The following is a 22354-nucleotide window of genomic DNA, read 5'->3' on the forward strand; positions in this document are numbered from 1 at the left end:
GCAATGAATTGAATTTAAAGCAATTGAATGAATTTGGGACTAACAATAACTGTGTTCACCAGAATAGCGAATTAATTCCATAGAAAAGCATGTGTTTAATACACACGTTTGTTTTAATCACTTTAAAAAATATATATGTTTACTTTAGGGGAGATAATGTGATTTTGTAAATATTTAACACGTTATTCCAGTTTATCTTGTAACTGTGTGTTTTGTTTTACTACAAGTCTAGTCTTTTTCTAACTGACACTTATTATGAAACTTCATTTTTGTTTGAACCTGAACTAATACTTTTTCTGTTTTTCAAATCATATTTTCTTAAATAATGTATTTTTCTAGATTTCTGTGCCAGATTCAGTCAGTCATTGTCAGTTTTTTGTTTGCTGTTTGTTTGTGTGTTATTTTGCTTTGCTCGTAGTAACCCGGGGGCACGTTGGTTAATTTTCGGCTGAAGCCTGTTGCAGCGCTGCATGCCTGTCTGAGGGCATGGGCATAAAGCAGTTGGCTTAGGTGCAGGAGCAGTCTCCCTAGTTTGGAAGGTGAGTTTGACTTTGTGTTGTTTGCATCTCGGAATAACCCCACGTTAAAGCAGGTCAGACGTCTTTGTCTTGCCACCATGTACGCATGGTGGGTAGGGTGGATGGCTGCTCTTGATGACAGTGGAAATTATGAAATGCACGGTACTGGTAGCTGCTGCTCACTCTGTTGGATAAAGCAGAACTTCCCTCTTTACCAACCTCAGCTCCTTTGGAGTTTGTCTTTCTTGTAATTCTGTTGTAGCAGGAGGATGTTACAAATTATCAGATAACTTTGAATCAGCAGAGCTCCAAGCAGTTGCCTTTCAATTCCCAGCAACCGATTTGCAGAAATTGGTCAAACAGTTTGTTCTTAGCAGCTTCACCACCGCAGTGCAGTGAGACTTCGGTGTTACTCGCTGCTAGACTAGCTGCTCGTCACGTCACGGTGTGTGTCCAGTGGCTGAGCTGAGGTTTCTCCTTCTGTAAGTTATATCCCAAACAATTTGTTTCGCTGGAATTAATCTGTAGGGTGATAGATGCAAAGACATCTACCCGTGGGTTGAAAAATGTGTCAAATTACAAAAGCACTGGCAAAGGCTGGGGCTGCTCTAGCAAACAAGTGCTTTGCATTATCCACTGCAACTCCTGCCAGGCTTTCTAGCTGCCCATAAATGCCGTGGAAGGGAGATGTAGAGTGCTCTAACTAAAATCACAGGGAAATTCACATTCAGGAGTGATCTTGACCAAATGTGTATTGTCCAGGATATGTGAAAGAGATTAAGATGTGGATTATAACTGAAAAAAAATATATTTTATTTTTGTACCAGGAATTGCTTTTATTTGCCCAGTTCCTCCTTGAGTTTGCTGGGCACGCTGTCACTCTGGTTGGGGCTGCAGAAGGCACGGCAGGCTCAGCCCCCTTCCTAGGTTGTGTCCGCTTTGTAACTTTACGGGTTTACTGCCTGTCTGGTTTGTCTTGCATCAGTGTGGCTAGAGGGCATTTTGCATCATTATTACTGCTGTGTCGTGCAGAGCACACAATCATTGGACGCTGCAGGAGAATACTTTGTCTACTTGATCCAGTACATCTTTATTTTTTTTGAATAGATAAAGCATTTAGTGTGTCTGAAATTCTTCTACTAATTTCTTTTCTTTTCCAAAAACTGAAACTGCCAATGAAGGGCAATATATGAGACATATTCCTCCTGCGTATGAAATTCTCAATGTAAACTGTACCAGAAGCATTTATATTACAATTTCAAGTAACTTCCTGCTAATTGCATTATATCGCAATCTAATAACTTGGAATATGCACATTATAACAGCGTTACCTGAAACAGTTAGTTTCCCTTAACATGTAAAAGTTCATCTGGAGGAAGTGTATTAATGCCTCCTTGTGTTTGTTTCTTTTAATGGTAAGGAGAGGTTTTGTGGGCTGAAGTGACTTCTGGAGACAAAATGTAATTTCTGGCTGCCTGGTTTATAAATATTTACTTAGCATTTATGTTTTTCTGTGTTCTGCGCTTGGAGTAGTCTGTTATGGAAGGAATTTTTTCCCCAAAATTTAATATCTTCAATTAAATTAAAAAAAAAAAAAAAGAAAAAAAAAAAACCTAAAACTTTAATTTCCTTCAGGTTCTCTTAGATAGGCTATAAAGGTCTAGATTGTCTCCAAGATGGGTGCTACAGAGGGAAGGGCATACATTTTACTGAAAAGTTTATTTTTCATGTGTTCCTACAGGCCTAACGCTTGACCAGTGCTAGCAAACCTGGTTTTCAAAGATCTTTTTTTTCCCTTCCTTGTTCCTTATGTAAGTCTGCTATATGTTTATCATATCAGATTTTTTTCTTTCAGCAGGATTAATATTGTGCAATTCCATTTGTTCCTGGGATTAATTTCAATAATTGTTTTTGATGCAGCCTTACAAAGGCTTAGCCAGCAGTGCTAGAAAAAGCCTATGTTGAGCTACATACTGGATTATAGAGGAAGGACAGTTTCTTCTATTCTTCTTTTTAAACATTACATTACTTGCAGATTAGGAAAAATGCAATTATTCTGCTCTGGCACATGCCAGGCAATTTTCATAGATGCGTTTTTTTGTGTTCCCAGACTGAACAAGGCACTGTAGGAACTTTTATGAATGTGACTTAAGATCTTTCCAAATTCTTTATTTCCTCACCAGCAGTATCAGCCTGCAGAGTTCCTAGCAAAAGGCCGTGTCTATGCGGTGAGCGATGCGATGAGCAGACAAGGGTCCAGCCTGATTTGCGTGATGTTGGCAAATGAATTAGAGTTGTGATCGTTGCGGGGACTCCCACCATGTGTTTGGACTGAAATTCATAATAGCAGGACAGAGGCGCAGCTTTTCCATTCATTTTCCAATCATTTCAAAATGGAAAAGGTTTTTCTCATTTGTTAAGAGAATGAAAAAAAGCTATTTATCTATTTCTCACTCTTCGCTTTTTTGCCTGTTATTCCTGGATATGTGTTTTCTGTATTAAATTGACCCAGTAGCCCTCAGGATGATGAACTTTAGAAATGATGTGTGCCAGCATTTAGGGCACCATTAATTCCTGCTGGCTGGGAGGTCTTGTGCCAAAAAGAAGGAAAGAGGAAAGGATGCAGAAGAGTCTTGCCGGTAAGTATGTGAAGCTCTGTAAACACAGAACAGGCAAAGCTGCTGAGATTGGTTCCGGACATGCCACACGTTCGGCAGTTTGTCCTCAGTTTGTTTCCTTACCTAACATCACCATTACAGGGAGATTTTAATATTTGGAGAGGTTTCCAGTGTCTGATAGGGGTAGATGCTGCAATGCTTGCTGGAGCTGTGCAGTCTTCATGGTCTGAGGCTCCGCTGAGGAATGTTCTTGCCCACCAGAGGTTTCTGAGAAATCAGGAGCAGGACTCGGAACTCGTCCTCCCTTTGGAAGTGCTCTGCCAGCAAAGCGCTTCTGTGCAGGCTTCCTTCCAAACGAAAAGCCTTCAGTGTGATCTGGGAAGCTCCTTTGCCATCAGCAGCCTTGAGAAAAAAAGACTGTTATTAAAGGAGGAGAAGGAAAAACATGTGGTATTGACAATTGTGTCTATGGAGCGGTCTCAGGATGGGCATAGTGGAGAGATCGAGCTAGAAAGTTATCTTCCAGTGTTCCTGAATGGCTGGGGGAGGTTTCTCTATCTCCATAATTTTTTCTGCTTTGAACAGCGCACAGTTAATTGCAAGGGATTAAATATTTATAGATCATATTACTGTGCAGTGCTGAATGCTGCAGGGATTTCTCCTAACGCTGCCAGGCGGCGGAGGCTCGTTCCCCCCAGGAGCAAGGCTGGGCTGGTGGCCCCGGAGCGCTGCTCCCAGGAGCTCGCTGCTCTTCTAACGCCACCACGGCTTGTCGCTGCGTCCACCTGTTTGATTAGCTAACCTCAAAAGGGTCCAATTCAGCCCAAGGGACGGCAGCTTGGTGTCAGTTTTTATTTTTAATGTAACCGAGCTCTTTTCTGTGGTCACGGTGAAGCATTTTCCTCCCCAAAGTAACGCTGCCTTTGGGTTTTAAAACACAAGTAACGCTGCCAAATGTCTGAGAATCAAGAGGCCGTGCTGAAAGCAGGCCTGTCTTTCAGGGGTTTGTAGAGGATTGCCAGCTTTTCCTTAAAGTTTTGGTATTGTTTTCTGAATTTATAATCAGCTAATAATTTTCCACTGCTGTGGAAAAATGCTATGGGTAAGACAGCTTGGCTGTGATCTGCCATCATAAGGGCAGGGTTCGAGGACAAACAGAGCATCTTGTACATTCAGGTGTACAATAATTTTTACAATTATAATAATTTATTATTTTATATATTTTTTCTTTACTCAGAAGAGTAGGATTAGTGACTTTTTCAGAGGAGGAGATACTGACTTTGCTATAGGAAATATGCCCCACGCTCTTTAAATGCTAATGAGTCTGTCTCCGTATTCCTTGGTCTGCAAAATTTAACGTGCCTGAATTACTTTTCTGAAGAAGGGTTATTTAGACATATGGAAAAACATCTGTTCAAGGCATAAATAAATAGTGTTTCAGTGGTTACACAATTTCAAAGACCATTCAAGGACTCTGTGCCTCCGTATCTACCAGGGTGTGATTCTGGCTGTGGTTTGCGGAGTGCAGCCTTTTTCATGTCCAGGTTCTGAGATAAGCACGGGCTTGGATCAAACCCTTCAGTCAGTAATGGCATTTGTATGTACAGTCCTTTGCTGGGGTTTTTGTCTCTGGAGAAGAAAATGTTAAGAAATGCCCATCTTAAGAAATGTCTGCCTACTTTATAGGTACTCGTTTCTGTGCTTCTGAAAAAACGGAGCTGAAACGAGTCCCCGTGCTTAAATTACACATATTTTACCCTCCTTCCTGCCCTGTTTTTGGTGATTAACAAATGTATAAAATATCAGGCAAAAATGAATTATTCAGTGAGTGACTTTGAAGGCAATTTGCTCAGGTGTTTTAAATTCATGTCTGTCTGTTAAGAAAATAAGAAATAAATGTAAAAAAGTCAAATAAGGAGCAATAGATCACCCCACAAGTTCTCGTGTGAGGAAGCTGCTGAGTCATGAAAATCGGACTGATTTTGAACCGAAATCTTCCCCGACCTTTCAAAAATCGCTGTTTCTGATTGTAGGCACTGTCAGTAGACATACCAAAAACTCTGCTCTTGTAGCGGCGACGCAGGATTGCAGCGAGGTTTGTCAGAAAGACAAAAATAACCCCCCCGATCCATGTCTCGGCACTTACCCTGCAGCGAAGGTGAGAGAGAGCTGTAGGGTATAGATGAGGCAGTAGCTATATATAGGGTCCGACACGTATCTCAAGTCCATGGCGTAATAGTTGTGAAGACCTTAATTCAAGCCACACAAGACAGGACTGGCTGAAGGCAGGTTTGGCTTCACAAATAAAATACTGGATTAATTTTTTTTTCTTTTCATTTTTGCAGTCGTGAAGTTTGAGGTCACAGAACCACATCTTTAAGTCGTAACATGCCAGAAAAGATCTGGAGTTATGGCTGTGATGGCTTCTGGAAAAAAAATTAAAATGTTTGGAGTCATACCTGTTCTTCCGCACCTTGATTCTGATTATTTCTTGGAGAAATGTGTATCGGTTATCTGTGTGAATAGCGTGCAAACCATGACAGATGTTGAATTGTTTGACCTGATACCTCTGCACTCGGGGTCACTGCTTTTACAGAGAGGCATGGGGATTTCAGGTTAGGTTAGTTTTCAGCCTTTATCTCATTTCGTTTTGTGCTTAAGTGAATGAAAGAAGGATAATAGGAGCTCCAACTAAGGATATTGGGAGAAAAAAATAAATCACATCACGTCTAGAATAAGCAAGGTGGCAGGTAGTGAAATTTTAAAAACCTAAAGAGAAGTTATTGTACACAAATAAATGAAGGTGGTTCGCCTGCGGCCTGATGTCCCCCAGCCAAATGACAAGGACAGCATTCCTTCTTTGTGTTAAGTCCTCTGCCATGTTAACGATGCCCCGCACCTGACTGCATTTCAGCTCCACTGGAAAGCACAGGAACTGCGCTGTTTTTTCTGCTGTTCAACACTTCAGCATGGGAATTTGTTTAAATTACTTCCTCCAGCTGATCAACGTTGAACTATGTATTGTAAAAAGTATTCTAGGTGTAAAGAATACCTTGTGTTTTAAAGGGTATTTGTCTAAAAAAATATATTGATAAAACGAATAAATAAAATATTCTTAAGGCACAGGACAGCTGTGCCTCTGTCTTTCCAGTACTCCTTTTGAATCCAGATCCCTAGCATCTCTAGACCATCCTAAAACATTCGCTTAAAACCTCTTAAAACTCAAGAGAAAACTAAGTTTTAAAAAAAGGGGTTATTACATTTGTAACTCGAGTTTTTAATTCATGTCTGTTTTGCAGTGATTGATACGCTGGAACATTTTGTTGAGTTGTATCCGAAACAAAATTTTGCTTCGTTTCCTCCTAGTCATGAATAAGTTTCTGACAGGATCTTTTGTTTACGTGCTTTCTGTAATTATACTGCAGTTTTTTCATTAAAAAAGAATATAAAAAAAAAGCCAGTAAACACCAAGTCCCTTTTGAATTTAACTGTATTGATAGTAATTAGGAAATTATAAATCCCTGTGAGTAGTGTCACGCAGATCTTCTTTCTCCATTTGCCAACTCAATCAAAACTATTCTATGCCAGAAGAACTTGAACAAAAGGCAGCAATCAAAATCAGTCGATTCAATGGCCACCTGTTTCTTTTAATTAAAAATAATAATTTAGTGTGAATTCCAGGAGGGACCTGAAAAATCTGCTGTTCAATCAGTTTTGAACTGGGGTGAAGTTCTCTTCTGTACAAGTATAGAGAAGGAAGTGGTTGATAATTGTCAATATTAACTAAATACGAGTTGTTTATTTTTTTTCTTAGTGTACTTTGAGATTAATAAAGCATAGAAGTAGTCTTTAGTAACAGTGATGAGAAATGGGATTTTTTGTTGCTATTGTCAGCTGGGGTGTGATTTTTTTTACAAAAGACTCAAGTTCTACGGAACTTGAGACTCGCTCCTACCTGTTAGTTTGGAAATCTGTCATGGAAAGAGCCCGTCCCTCCTCTTCTCCACTGCATCCGTGTCGTACAGTCTTAAAGCTGAATTTACGTATTGTTTGTGACTTGTATTTTTGCTTTATCTTGGTTTTCTTATCCCACCGCCACCTTTATTACCGTTGATTTGAATGCTGCTATTGCCTATTGCCTGTGTTAAGGTGTGTGTGGATGCCCACCTTGGAGATGTGAATGGGATTAACGCCTCCTTTAGTGTCTCAGCCTGCCCAGCAAAGCTCCTCATTCTGCCTGCAGCCAGGATTCCTGGGAAGAGCCGGCTCTGTGCCGGCAGGGGAGCTGTCTGCAGGTGGATGGCTGTGAAACACTAATTTGAGTTCATGCGTCTTATTGAAAGGAGCTCATATATTCATAAATTAACAGAGCTTACCAGAACAAACTCTCGCATTTTGCTTTTGAAGATTTCTTGTACTGTTTTGATTTTTTCCTCAAACTGTTCTGCACGTCCTTATTTCAGGGTGCCCTGTTATTTAATCAGGGAAGGTGGTGTGTAGTTTCCTACCATCATCCCTCTCCTCCTTCGCTGCTGGCAGCTGTACGCCGACCTGGGGCTCGAGGTGATGGAAGTCCGGCATGCCGTGACGTGCTGAGCTTCTCTTGTTGTGTCCTTTCCGGAAGGCAACAGCACTTCTCTACACTGTGGCTCTCAGAGGGAAATACCAAATAAGCTTTAAAGATTTGTACAGTTTGTAGTAAGTGGTGTGATCTTTAAATCGCTGACCTCATCATGCCACTTAATCATTCCTGAGAGTCTCCGGCTCCCTTTGCTTTCCCTTTGCCAATTACACAGCCTCGTGCAGGCAGGGACAAACAGAGCTGGGGACCAGCTAGGCAGCGACTTGATGCCATTGCTCTTCTGGGCTACAATCCTAGGAGCCGTATTTTAAGCCCTGGATGTTATTTCCAGCAGAAGCATCTGGCTCCTTGGTTCCCGGGCTCCTCGAGGTTGAAGCTGCTTCCTTGCAAATCCCCGCCTGATGTTCTTGTCGTCTCAACAGGAAAATAAACAGTGAGCACAGGAGAGCTGCTCGGGCAGTCGAGGTGTCTGGGTGCAGGCTTGGATGTTGTAGTCACTGCCGGTGAGGTGCTCAGGAAGGCTGGAGTCTGAAAGCTTTCCCTAACAAAACAGAAGTTTGCCTGAGGACGATGTGGGATGAGCGTGGGATTCGTTTCCACACAGAGGCAACGGGCTGGATTCTCCTCAGATACGTTTTATTAACTTGGTGTTCACTTGGGGAACGGAAAGCTCTTTTAAGTGAATATACGTGGTACAAACTGCAGTGGGTTCGTCAACCTGCTGGAGCGGCGTGGCTCACAATTGGCTTTAAGGACGTTTTGGTGGGGACAGAGGATGAGGATGTGGGATTTGATGTTTCTGTCCCAGTAGGAAATGGTTTCAATTACTGCAGTGAGAACAGAGCTGCCCTTCTTCTGTCTCTCACCACAAGGTGTGCACCTCCTGCACATCCCTGCTGCAGCGTCTCCCCTCCTGTGCTTGACAGAAATGCAGGCGGGCAGTACCGCCGTTTATGCCACTGACACGCAGGATTTTTATTTATTTATTTATTGTCTGCGTGAAGTACTTTGGGACACTTTAAGCTTACTTCTCTTTTATACGTTTTAACCTTGTAAATACAGACATTTGTAAGCATCCAGGCGGGGATGAAGGGCAAACCTGTGGTTCTGTTGTGGAGGCAGAAACAAAACCTGGGTACGCCTACATTTATTGACACCAAGTTGTTCCTTGGGTTGCAGGCCCTGATGCAACCTTAGGACCCCTTGCTGTGCTGCTGCAGAGCAACTTGCTGTTATTTTTGTAGTGGGAAAGGCAATTTTCACCATCTTTAGAAATATTTTTACACTCGCTTTTTCCATCATCTGCTTCTTAATGATCACAAAAATAGCAGTTCAGATGAGGAAAAAAACTTCCACTAAGCGTAGAGATTAAAAAAAAAAAAAAAACTTAAATCCTGTCTAAAGCCTAATTCATGTGTGTGTCTTGGTATAAATGACTGAAAACATTTGTTTTCCCCCCGCCTTGATAACTAGAACAGTAGAGGCTCCAGCAATGGCCGATCTGCTTGTGGTGGTGGTTAAATTTCTTCTGAAAAACCTCACCATTTCTAGCTGTGTCACCCAGAAGATGCTGAATTAAATACAATTTGGGTAAAGCATCACAGAATCGACATCAAAGTTGGCCTTAGAGATATCATTTTGGGGACACGGTTATTGATATTGGAAGTCACATACTCTGAAAGGACTTCGGTAAGCAATAACGTGATGCTGCTTTGTGTACAAAATGCCCATGGCTGCAACCTCGCATGAGGCGCTTTTTGTGTTTTATCCTTAAAAGCAAAGTGATTATTTAATGCCTGCAAAATTATAGTGGGTTTAATGTTGCCATCAATGGGAATAAAATACTAATCAAAAGGGAGCTTTTAAAAAGAATTCAGAAGGATAATAATCAGAAGCTGTTTTGTAATGTGTCGGAGCACAGTTTGACGTCTGCTGCTGGTTAACCATGCGCTTTCAATTATTTCCCACTCCCATCTTTGATCCAGAAAAGTGACGGAACGGTTTCTGGACAAGGGGTGCTTTCAGTTGGTGCTGAAATTGATTCATTTTTGCTAAACACAGCCAAAAGGCAGCGATGGTGGCAGCAGAGCTGCAGGAGGCCCAGTGCAGCTCAGCACCCACGGGGAGATGCCGCCGTGTTCTGCTTCCCTCTGCTGGAGCGAGGGAGGAATCCGGCTTGGGAGCAAATCTGATCCGGTTTGGCGTGGCCAAAGGTGTCTGGGGAAGTCACTACTGAATATCTATGGGTTTATGACCGGTTTCTGCTCAAATTTTCAGTTTTTCTTTCCGTAGGTCCACGCAGTGCACCTCTGTGTACACCGCATTGCCGTGGATGTCGGTCTCCCTGTAAGCATGCCTCAGCTTTGAGATTAATGAATAGGGGGTTGATTTTTCACGTCTCTTTGGGGTGTACATGCTGAATCCCTATTAATCTTCATAGGGGCTCAGTGCCCACACGTGCCATGACAGGCTCTAAAACTCATTTGTTGTGCTGCCATCGACTCGCGAGCCCTAGCTTTCTGCCCTTTTGAAGGTACTTCACAGGCAGATATTTCAATGTTTGTGATACTCGTTGCCCAGAGTTCCTTTTCCCTTTTAATTTTAATATATTGTATACAGCTCTACTTAAAAAATCTGGAATTGCCTTAGTAAAAGCAGAGAAAAGAAAAGCACTTTTCAGCATGAAAATAACAGGACTTTCAATATAGCGTGTCATTCATCACTGCTTAACAAGCACAGTGGTAATGCTTTCCCAATTGCTGCTTTCCCCCTTCATAATTTTGATGGATTTTGGAAACAGAAGTGGGTTTTCCCTTTGGAGTTTCACAATTAATCTATGCCAAGTTTAGTGCAAAGTTCAATTCTCTTGCAAATAGCAGCCATTATTTGGCAGTTCATCTGTCATATCCTGGCTTGGCTCCCTGTGTTTACTGTGAAATATGACTGCCAGCAATGCTTCAGGAATTATTGAAAGTTTACATTGATTAAAAGGGGATATTTGAAAAAAATCTCCAGGAGCTTTCCTCTAACTCACTAGTTTACCTCTAGCTGAAAAGTACTGGCAAAAAATGGTGTTATTTCCTCAATTATGCACATAGATCACTTAATGCGTATTTAACGTTGGTAAATATTAAATTGTATCAGCAATTAATAAGTGTTAATTGCAATTAATAATATAAGTAATTAGTAACGGCAAAATAATTATTACAAAATAATTATAGTTAAAGTGTAAACTATAGATCTCAAGTGCATGAGAAGCCCATGTCAATTCAGGGAATAACATGAGCAGTTTGATCATCTGTGATGGGTGTGCAGAGATCTCTGAGCTTTCTCTATTTGTTCTCAGATTTGCTTGCAAAACAATAATCCGATGTTTTGAATTCTTAAATTTACCAAATGTAAAACAATGTCTGGGAATGAAACAGAAAAACAGGATTAAATACCAATGAAGAGTTTAATCTCTTATTTGTTACCCTTTAAATTTTTCAGAGGTCCTTCTATTTACTTCTATTAAAGAGATTGAAAGAGTTGCATTTCCTCCATGTGAAGTTTCCATTCCAGCAATAGTTTTGGTGCTGTTTTACTTCGTCCTCTGAATTTTTATACTATGCCTGGAAGAAGTGACCTCGTGTGTGTGTACAGCATAATAAATTACAATAGAACATACTTGTTTCCCTTAAAAAAAATCTAAATCATATCGAATTGTTCATTTTAAACATCGTGCAATGGGCATTTTCACAGATTTTGGGTGTGAAAGGGTTTGACCCAACTTGATTTATTTACGTGACTGTTGTTATTTCATTGTTTCATATAAATGCTTTGCTGTTACCGAGTGTGGTATGGTTGTCCTCAAATGTCACAACGTTTTTAAGCCCCACACACCCCTGCTAAACTTAATTACCATGTGTTTCCGTTGATTGGAATGGAATTATTTGGTAGTGCTTGTTGTATAATTTCAGTATAATACACAGGTTCAATGTATCTATTAGACACTCACTGTAATAATTTCCCATAGTTCTTTCCCCCTATATCATTACATGATACTCATAAATACCACTTATGTCGCATGTTAAACACAACTTTAAAAATCTGTTTATTCAGTGTCATTCTTAGTAGCTGTGGTTTTTGTCCTTCTTAGCAACAGATGTGCTTACCAAAATAATGTTTAAGTGGGTATATTTATACGGCAACAAGTTCCCAACAAGTTTTGTTTGTAAACACAAAATTAAGGAAGAATTAGCTTTGAAAATGCATTTTGAATTGTTTGGTAGGCATATATCTAGTCAGAGTCAGGCCATCAGATATCCGTTTACTGAAGCAATGTTCCCATGACCCCACACCCATTGGCTATATCTTTAATAAATAACGAAACAGATGTTCTCTGGAGCATTTTGAATGTCATTCCATCTCGGTTAACTGTGTTTACAAAATAAATATGGTTGTTAGCAGTTTGCGTTTCATATCTCAGGCTGTATAATAAATAGAACGACTGAAATACAACGTCAGTTGGAATTCTGGCTGTAAAGTCCTTACTGGTTATCCCGAGTAATACATATTTTCTACCTGTGCAGTGAAAATTACTGCTTATAGATTCATGCTAAAGCTTAGAATCAGTACAGAAAAATATAACAAAAAATGTCTACCAAAACAAAAAACTTTCATGAAGTATAGCATGGCAAACTATTACATTTTCAAGGCAAGATTCTGCCTTTTCACGGTCATATTTTCATTTAAATTACTGTCAGGAGTTCCCAAATTCCTTGAGGAAGCGCTTATACTACATTTTTTAAGAGAGTCAGCCTTTTGTATAACGTGTTTTGATTTTGATTTTTCTTGAAAGCTTCTATTGGCAAATGCAAGTTGAAAGCTTGGTTTATTTTTGATGACAATTTGTAATTCTTATCTAATGCAGAGGTATGTTAAAACCAATATAAAATGTAAACAGGAGAAAACTTTTTGAGCCCTCATTTTGCAGTTTTATTTGTTAAGGATGTTTGAATGCCTGCAAGACCAGGTATTGCATAGCTCCGCTGTCCTCATCTTCTGTCAGTGTATGAGGCTGTAAAAATCTGAAGGAAATTGATTTAAAACCCCAACGTGTTCAATTAAGAATTGCAGCTTTTTCCCAGCTTCTGATGGAGATTGTGCAGTGACGGGTTTGACTGAAATGCAGAGAGAAATTGTGCTTCCCAAACCTGTGCTAAACCGTTTGTTGAGGCTGGAGGCAGTCACGAAGGATATCAAAGCACCCGATGTGCACAGAAAGTGTAGGGCTGTCGGGTTGTTTGTTCTGCCAATGCTCATCTTCAGGTGTTGGGAACAGGCTGTGCGAGCTGGGTGCCCCTCAAGTTCTGTACCTGTGTACGTGCCCAAGGCGGGTGAGAGTGCTGAAGTTGGGATTTCCACCTTTCATGTCAATGTTCGTGGTTCCCTGAAGGGGACCTCTGCCCCTAGAGGAACAGAATGTATTGGACCTCTCCGCAGTGTTTGTTTTTAAGGGATTTGGGTGTATTCCATTTCACTGGTCCTAAATTAGAAACTATTTCCAAGCTGCTGGTAGCCTCAAAATGTCCTCAGCATAAATTTCTCTGTTGGAAAACCAGGCAGGAATAGCGATCTCTGTAAAATCTTAATACTTGCCAGGTTCAAATTTGTTCACTTTCATTTCTAAGAATACAGATGTTAAATTTGCAGGATTTCAAGACGATCTCACCTTCAAGATCCTGATTTTACACTCGTTTTTACTTGTTACTTCTAGAGGCTACCTTTACATGTTACTTCCCTTCTGTATTTTGTATTGTTTTTTCAGAATGGTGATGATAAATTTTAAATAAACAGATGATATATGACAGTTCAGCCACAGGATGGATGCCATCATTGTTTTTTATGTTTATGTACAGTCACTAAATGGAAGTTTTAGTGTAGCTGAATCATCGGAACAAGCCTGGGTTCACTAGGCTGACATACTCTTTCTGACAAAACCAAAGCAAGGGAAAAATAGGAACTGAGCACTAAACCTGTGGCCAATATACCAGCACTGATGTAGGTACTTTTACAATGGTTATGAGCAAGCTATGTGCTGGAATATATTTTTTGTAGCGTAGGTTGCAGAGCTGGAAGGTTTTAAGTATTTGAAGTAATGTAATAAAGGTGTGCCAATCTTATTTCTTAAGACTTAAGAATCTGTTTTTGTTTTTCTTTCAGGATCCCAGAAGCAAGCACAAATTTAAGATCCACACATATGGGAGCCCAACCTTCTGTGACCACTGTGGGTCACTTCTTTATGGGCTTCTACACCAAGGGATGAAATGTGACAGTAAGTTAAGTTTTGCTTTGTTACAAAAGAGTATTTTGAAAAGTAAGTGGAAACACTGAATAACAACTTCTTATTTCTTTTCTGTTGAAAATGCCACTTCAAATGTGAGCTCTTTATAGTACCGATGTGTTTCAAGCGGATATTTCAGTATGCTAATAATATACTAATGAAAACCACCCCCGTTGCTGAGAGTGTGCTGTATGGACTTTGATATGACTGAAGTGCGTTGTCATGTCGCTTTTGAGGAAACCTGGCTTTGGAGTGGACGGATGAATGCACTGTTGAAGACTGACATTCCAGTTCACTTGGTAGCCAAGGTCCAATATTTTCCTTGCATTTCATTTGTCTTGGAAGTCTCTTGCTAGAAAACCTAATAATCGATTTAAACCTAACTCCCTTCATTGCTGCTGCTGGCAGGAGTGCTCTGTTTTCTCAGTCATATTCCCAGCAAGTCCTTATTCCATGTTCACTTTTTTTTTCTTGCACTTCGTTAATACTTTTAGGTGTCTAAAGTAGATTATTTTATGCAATGTTTCATTCACCTTCTACAAAATGTAGAAGGGAACTAGCTCTGTTGGTCACTCAAAAAGCGTGCAGCTATGATCTGCAAATTTTGCCAACAGTTAGGCATGGTAGTCTTCAACTTCCACTTTGCTCAGTGTTTGCCGTGCAATCATATTATTAGTTTCTCATAGCTGTCTGAACCATTTTTATATCCACAGCTTGTGATATGAATGTGCATAAGCAATGCGTAATAAATGTCCCGAGCCTCTGCGGCATGGATCACACCGAGAAAAGAGGAAGGATTTATCTGAAAGCTGAAGTCACTGCTGACAAACTGGAAGTAACAGGTAAACAGCTCACTTTGAAATGTTGCAGGTTTTTTTAAATGTATAATATGCCCTGTGGGTTTATATGCTTTGGTCAACTTCTTTGGGAACTGAAGCCCATAACAGAGTATTTCCCTTCAGAAGTGAGAGGATTTCATTCACTGCGTTCTTGAATCAAGAAATGCTACCGGCATTCTGAAGAATCCACATTTGTTAAAAATAAACAGAAAATGAAAGAAAGTAATAGCTTTAAAGTTCAGGAATATTCATTAGAAAAACATGATAATATCAATTTTCCTTCTAGGAAACAGCACAGGGATATCTAACTGGTCAGGAAGCTAGCCATCATCTTCAGAACACAAGAAATACTCTGAACTTCCATCAGCTAAGGAGTTATTTCCTGCATTTCAGAGTATTTAATAAACAAAGGAACTTGGATTCAATCCCGAATATTACTCCCAGTGTATTATAAAATAATAATTTTTAAAAGATCAGATTCTGTAAGGTTAATGTTCCCAAGATGGGAAGGAGGGAGAGAAAGGAAGGAAGGAGAGGGTGGCAGTTCGTTTCCTTGGAAATGCTTCTTCCAGAATTTATCAGTAAGCTTTGGATCCACACCCCCACAACTCATTCCAAGTCTGAAGTTGCAGGAAAAAAATATGGAAAATATATTTTTCAAGTTGAAGGACCATTTTGTGCCCCCAGAATGAACGTGTTGTTTAGCTCCGGCAGAACTTCCTTGTGCCATATCAGAGAGCAGAGTTTATCGCTCAGGATCCACTTAGGAATTTGTATTTACAGCACATGTTTTGTTTGCTCTGTGTGTGCTTTCTGTTTTAACTGGGGTCAACTGATAATTAGTATCTGATATCTGAAGTGCAAAGCTGGTAGTGAACTTTAGTGTTGATTTTTCCTTTCTGTTGGACAGAAATATGCAAAAATGTTTTTTGCCAATCAGATTACAATAATTTACTCAAAGGGAAAACACAGGGTGGGAATTAGGATAGACAAAATTGACATACAGGAAGGAATAACAGAAAATTTTAGTTGTATTTTTTCTTAGGTAGAGGCAAGTCTCTCAAATCTAAATTGTTAAAGGAAGTAGTATTTTTTTGTTGCTCAGAACTTTAAGAAATTACAGAATCATGCTGTAGTAATTAAAAACAAAGGATGATATAACGTACGAAACCAAGTGTAAGATGGTCATAAAACATAAAGTTATCAAAACTCTTTTACTTCAGGAGAGGGATGGGTTCATGTGTCGTCACAGGTGACCAACACTGCTTTAATGACGAAAACAACAACACATCTTAATACATCTTCATGCATATTACACGAACACTAATACAGCTTTAAAACTGGTACTGCAAAAAATGGAATCGAGTGTCCACACAATGAAGCAGGAAACAGGTGCTGCTATCAGCATCTGCTTGGTGTTGCAAAAGGGAATCAAATTCGAGGGTGAAGTTACAGCAGGACAAAGTAGGACATTTCGCAGACATCTCCACTTCTGCTTTTGCTTTTTGATGGGGTTGTCAGCAACCTGGGGATGCTGAGGGTTGTTATATTGCCTCAGCATTGCTCAGTTGAAAGGCTAGAGCCTAACTTTTGATTAGCCCCGAAGTGGTCAGGCAGTTGGGCTCAATGACATTTGCAGGTCCTCCCAGCTGAACTATTTTCTTTTCTTTCCTTCTATTATCTTCTGCACCAGAAGGATGTTCCTTCTACCTCTGCACTTCTTACATGGGGAATGAATCACAAAAGCTACCATAGCCCTTGTAGGCAGCATAAAGGAAATCAGGCCACCACGCTGGATTTTCACATCTTACACAAGCAGCAAACTTCCCTTCTGTCATCATTCGTTCATGCTTTTGTTATCTCTGCATCTGAATGCCTCCAGATTTTCCTGTCAAACCTTGTAAAATGCACTGAAAGGGAGAGGTATGATGAAATTTAGTTAGAAAGGACTAGAACAGATCCCAAGTGATACTTAATTGTAGCTAACTTTTCAAATAGCTTCCTGCCGGCGTAGGAGGGGTAAATTTGTCCAAGATGCTGTCATTAGGAGAAAGGTGCTTTCACTGAGTAGTGAAGCATTTCAGAGAGGGAGATGCGGGTTCTGAAAGTAATTGTACCAGGAGAGAGAACTAATTTGAAAATCATCCAAGTGAAAAAAAAAATAATATATTTGCATTGCTCTAGGCCATTTTGCAGCAAGGTTCTTAAATATGACCTACAATTTCTGACAGTGTACATTATCAGACAAATAATGTTTCTTTTGTGATGATTCAGCAGATTTATAGCCCTTTTAGGGACAAAAGGGTTCTACAAGTCTTTGTGGTACCAAGGTGCTGTAGAACAATTATACAAGTAGGTTTATTTTTACATCAGAATTTTAGTTGAAAAGGTCTTCTCTGAGATACGGATATGGTAAAGTTGTTACAGATGTTCTGTAGATGCTCTTCCTCAGCTCTTTTTGATGTGAGTGCACTTGGCAAAGGCTGCTATTTGTGTGTTTACAGATTAAACATTTCCATCCAACATTCAAGTGGGTTTTTGGACTACAAGAAAAATGTTTATTACAACCTTGTTCTGCATGAGACAGCTATGGTGCTGTTACGTTCGTATGGTTGGGGCTCGTCAGCACTTCCAAGGCTTCTGAAAATTTCTTTAAATAAAAATGAGTTTCCTTGAAAGTAAGCATTTTAAAATTAATAAATAATAATATGCATATATATATATATACTAAACCCATACTAAGAGAAGGGAAGGAAACCCCTTACTGGAGGTGCCACACGCTGAATGATGGCAGGAACCGCTCACTTGGGGGGCACTGCTCAGTGCTTGGCAGGTTGTGTTTGCTTCTGCCTCACAGCTTTGAGGGTTTTGTAGGTGGCTTTTCTTTCCAAAAAATGGCCACGGTACATGCTTGGTTACTAATTGTTTTCCCAATAAAATCTTGTAAATAATATTGTTTTTTATTTCCCCAGTGAATACTGGGAAAGAGGCCAGATGCAGCTGGCCAGTGGCTCGGTCAGACCATCTAAAATATATAAGCATTTTGGCCCGTTTTGAATTGAACTAATCATGGGAATGATTCAGTCCTATACGTAAATATATTTCATTCCTGGGTACTTCAATGCGTACTTTGGATCTTCAGCATCAGTACTTAAAGGTAGCCACAGTCTTTTCTGTGTGTGTGCTAGAGACTGCGATGCTTTTTCCTAAATTAGTAGGAATTTTGTAGTGTTATACTCTGCCAAAACCTCACCATCTCCCCAGTGCTAGTCAGTGCCATTTCCAGTGCTCATTTGTGTTGCAGTTTTTAAATACCAATAGTTTATTTTATATCTACTACCTTGATAGTTGCATTGGATACTGATAATTTATTGCACTTGGAGTAAATCAGCTCGGTAATTCTCTTGTCTAAGGAACTCAAAGAATATTGAATTGGTGTTTTTTTTTTGTGGAAATCGCTGAATTTGTGACCCTTTGATAGGTTGGACTGATGGGTTTTTGCTTTTAAGCATAGTAAAGCAGTTTTTGCCAGTCTTAATTTTTTTTTTTTTTTTTGCACTGAAATGTCTTCCTCCTGGTGTGTGTTGGAAGTTTTGTCACTCTTACATTTACTTGTCGACCCATCGTATAATTTGGGGGGCTTCTGAGTGCTTTCGTAGGTGGTTGAGTCACGGTTCTTATTTTTATTTTATTTTTTGAATTATTTTTTTAGTGAGCAAACAATAACCTTTGTGAGAAAATAACCCCATCTGGTGCAGTGACATATAAAAAGCTGCCACATTGTTGGGATCCCAGACTGCGACCTGTCAGCTGCCAGGAGCTGGATCTGACAGCAGCTGCCAACAAAGATCTGCCCTCCTGACACGGGCGCGCGGCTGGAGGCAGGCTGGTGGTGACTCCTTGTCATCCAATGCACCCTCCTCTTACATAAACGGTATTAAAACACACAGCCCAGAGCTTTCGGGTTTTTAAGTGTATTTTTCTTAATGGAAAGGATACCGTGAACGTGTTTTTGTTCTTCCGTGATGCTTCTGTTATTTAAAAGAGGAGGAAACCTGGGCGTGATTTCCGCAGGGGCTGGGAGCACGGAGCAGGCTCTCCAACAATAACCTCCCCAGGAGTTCTCTACTCCCCGCTGTACATTTTTCAAATTATTTATGAATGCCTTCTGCTGAGCCACCCTATGGTACCGCATATTAATGCTTTGTCACGCTGCATGCTGTGGGGAGCTGGGTGAGCAGCCTCTGCCCGAAGGAGCTAGAGCGACGGACGGAAAAATTTGGCAAATTTTGAGATACTCATAAATTGCTTCCTTAAAAGATCCCTCCACATGCACTCTAATAATTTCATTTATGTTTGCCTAGGTCAGTACTAGTATATTTCTTTGTTATCATCAATTTCATAATATTGTGCAACTGACTTTAAAAGGGGAACATATACGAATATTCTGACAATATGACCAGCTGTTAGTATGAAGTACCTATAAAAGCGATCCCAAATAATTACTTGCATGTAGGAGGCTTTTTAATATCTCAAATATGAATTGCATGTTTTATCTTGCTAATATCATCATTTTTTTTCTGGCTTTCCCAGAATCTGCAGGGTTGCTGTGCTCGGTACAAAGAGGGCTGTGCCTTTAGAAATGCCAGACCGGGTAGCAAACGAATACTTCCCATTTCATTCAATAAATTTTCTTTACCATAAAAGAGTAGGCAATGCACAGTATTTAAAAGAAGCATTAGTTTTTCATAGATGTCCATCTGCCTGCATAGAAAAAAAAAATAAAATGCTACAGATTTGTATAAGAATGTAAACAGATAGGAATATAAATTCAACCCCTTTTCAGACAGTTTGATACAGCAAGAGTCAATTTTTGTGTTAAGGCTTATGATTTATTAAGTAGTTATCCTTCTCAGTACCAGGTATTTTCTATGAAAATATTTTTTATATAGGCAATCATCTTAAAAATAAAATGCAGTTGCTGCTGTGAGACTTGCAGTTGAAACTGAAACTGGAGAACCTACTGCAGGCACAAGTACTTATTAAGTAGCATTAGAGTTGATGGTACATTTTTTATTAGTGGGAGAGACTGTCGTAATAAAAGACAGAGGAATAAAGCACCATGAAGCTCTAGTTCATTTTTCATGTTGTTGTAGGAAGGAAATTAATCACTCGTCCATTTCTTGTGTGTAAATCACCTGTGAAGCGCGGTGTTCCCATAGCCTCCATTCATCATGTTGCCATCTATCAGGATTCGGGAAATTGGGTGTAATGAGCAGGCACTGGTCTCAGGAGGGATATTAAAAGAAAATTTAGCTAGGCAGGGGAATAGTTATGGAATAGAGAAGTCACATATCAAGAAGCCCTTGTAGTCACCAAGCACTGTATGGATTTTGAAATTGTCTGAAAAGCAGGATTTTTGGGGGAGCCAGTTGTACATGTGAGTCACAACCAGCTCCAGAAAGCAAGCATTCAGTGATAGTTTCAATAAAACCATATTAAAAAATCTTGAATAAAAGCTGAGCGGTTCTGGAGACAGCTTTGGATTTTGCATACAGAGAGTATAAGTACACAGCTTGAAAGAAAAACTATTTTTGATAAAAGGCAAATCTTTTAAACTGTGATTAAAAAGAGAATGTGGTAAGATGCAAGGGAGAAAGTTCCTTGGCTGGGAGTACAGGGTCCTCTGCCTCTCACCTAATTCATCTGTGCTCTGAACACATCACTGGAGAATGTAGCAGATGCTTTTTCTGGAGGTAATGAGAATTATGAAATAATTTACTAATGCTTTGTTGTGGGAAGACAGAAACTTTGAGCTAACAGTGTTCTCCCTTTTCTCGCACTTTGCTAGATAGCTTGCCAGGCAAGCCCGTTTGAGACTTAAATAAGCCTCTTTTAAAAGCACCTACTTCATGGAATATTTGCGTCCAGTTGGGAAATTTCTGCTCCTCTAAGCTGCCTGTAGGGAGTAAAAGATCAGCAAGAAATGGTTGCTGTGATTAGTAAGCTGTTTTGTTATCAATATTTGAAAATACAGGAAAAAGGTAACTGTGACTCACTTGAAAAGGAACCGAGTGAACTCGTGCTGCAAGTAATTCTGCTTTCTTTTAGGGACAGAAACATTTATATTCTCATTCCTGTAACTAAACTTATCTGCTGATACCACAAGAAGTTATAAATCCATAACTGCGTATCATTTGCAATGTTTGACCCATATGTTCTATAAAAAAGTTCAAGTTTTGTCATCTGCACCCTAAATTCCTCAAAGTTCTGCCTGAATTTCTTCTCTTTACATAAAGTGTCAGTTCTCTGCCAGCCCACTCTGTCGTATTTAGATATTTATTTAAAGTATGAGTACCTAAGAACCAGCTCTGTGTTTGCTTCTGTCTTTATACTATTCCTGGAAAGGTGGGCGTCCCGGTTTTAGGCTCGGCTTCTGGATACTACCGTAATACCAGTGACACGTAATCGAATAGAAGAGTCATCAAATATTCCATGTTTTCTGCTGACTAAACACTTGTGGTCTCTTAATTATGAATAAGGAGGAAAATGGTACCTTTTCCTTATGGCACAGTGACAACTATTTCTAGTTTCTAAAAAGAAATATGGGCAAATTTAGATGTGTTAGGAACTTCAGCACATGCTTCTCTTCGCTCCCTGATTGTCTGTGTGTTCTCGGTCCCTGTTACGAGTTTAATCTGGACAAAACGTTACGAGATTTAACTCATACCAGCTACTTTGCAGCATACAGACATCATTATCATACTTAATATTTATGTCATATAGCTGGCAAAGTGCTATTCTAGGTTTCTGTCCAAGTTCCTCAAGTGATGCAGCACTGCACCTGACTTGAACCAACTGGAAATTGGAACAACGTCTCTATCACAGTGCTGAGTTTAATTAACTAATAATTACAAAGCAATGAGAAATTGCTTGCTATCATTACAGCGATAGCAGAATTCAGCCTTAGTGAGTTGATCTGTTTTCTTGGAGTTCTTTTTCGTTTAACTTACTCTGTTTCCACCACACGCAAGAGAGAGTGCCTATGATGGGGAGGGCAAACCTCTTCTTGTCAGCCCCCTAATAGAAAGCTGACCTGTCTCGGTAAAAATAGGATGCTCTCAAAGAGGTGGGCCACTAAGACATTAGTTCTTTATAAACACTGTTTGGCACAAGTATCATCATGCTGTTTCCTCAAGAAAAGGAGTGAAGAAAGACGTCTAAGGGTACTAATTATAAGGACAAAAATACAAATGGGCCAGATAAGGAGTGAGATAATGACTTTAGCAGCCTGTATTTAGTATATGTTGCATCTTTCCGTACTAGTTCATCTTTGAGGTTCTCTTTTTTTGTGTGTTTTGAGGGCTTTTTTCTTATTCTGTGTTTCCTGCAAAAAGAAAGTATCCGTACACATGCTGCCAGGTCCTCCTGCTCTCAGTGGTGTTTTCGAGGCTCAGCAGCATGTGCGAAGG

At 39.9% G+C, this 22354-nt stretch overlaps 1 protein-coding gene across 2 annotated transcripts in view; it reads left to right on the top strand.

Annotated features, from left to right (window-relative positions):
• PRKCA (protein kinase C alpha) overlaps nt 1–22354 on the top strand; it is a 154317-nt gene that overhangs the window by 80090 nt on the left and 51873 nt on the right. For both annotated transcript variants that reach the window (XM_080560601.1, XM_080560602.1), the window contains exons 4-5: nt 13923–14034; nt 14757–14885. In XM_080560601.1, coding sequence (XP_080416727.1) covers nt 13923–14034; nt 14757–14885 — 241 coding nt within the window. The remainder of the gene's footprint in view (nt 1–13922; nt 14035–14756; nt 14886–22354) is intronic.

Source organism: Anser brachyrhynchus, assembly GCF_964034855.1.
Source record: "Anser brachyrhynchus genome assembly, chromosome: 18".
NCBI lineage: Eukaryota > Metazoa > Chordata > Aves > Anseriformes > Anatidae > Anser > Anser brachyrhynchus.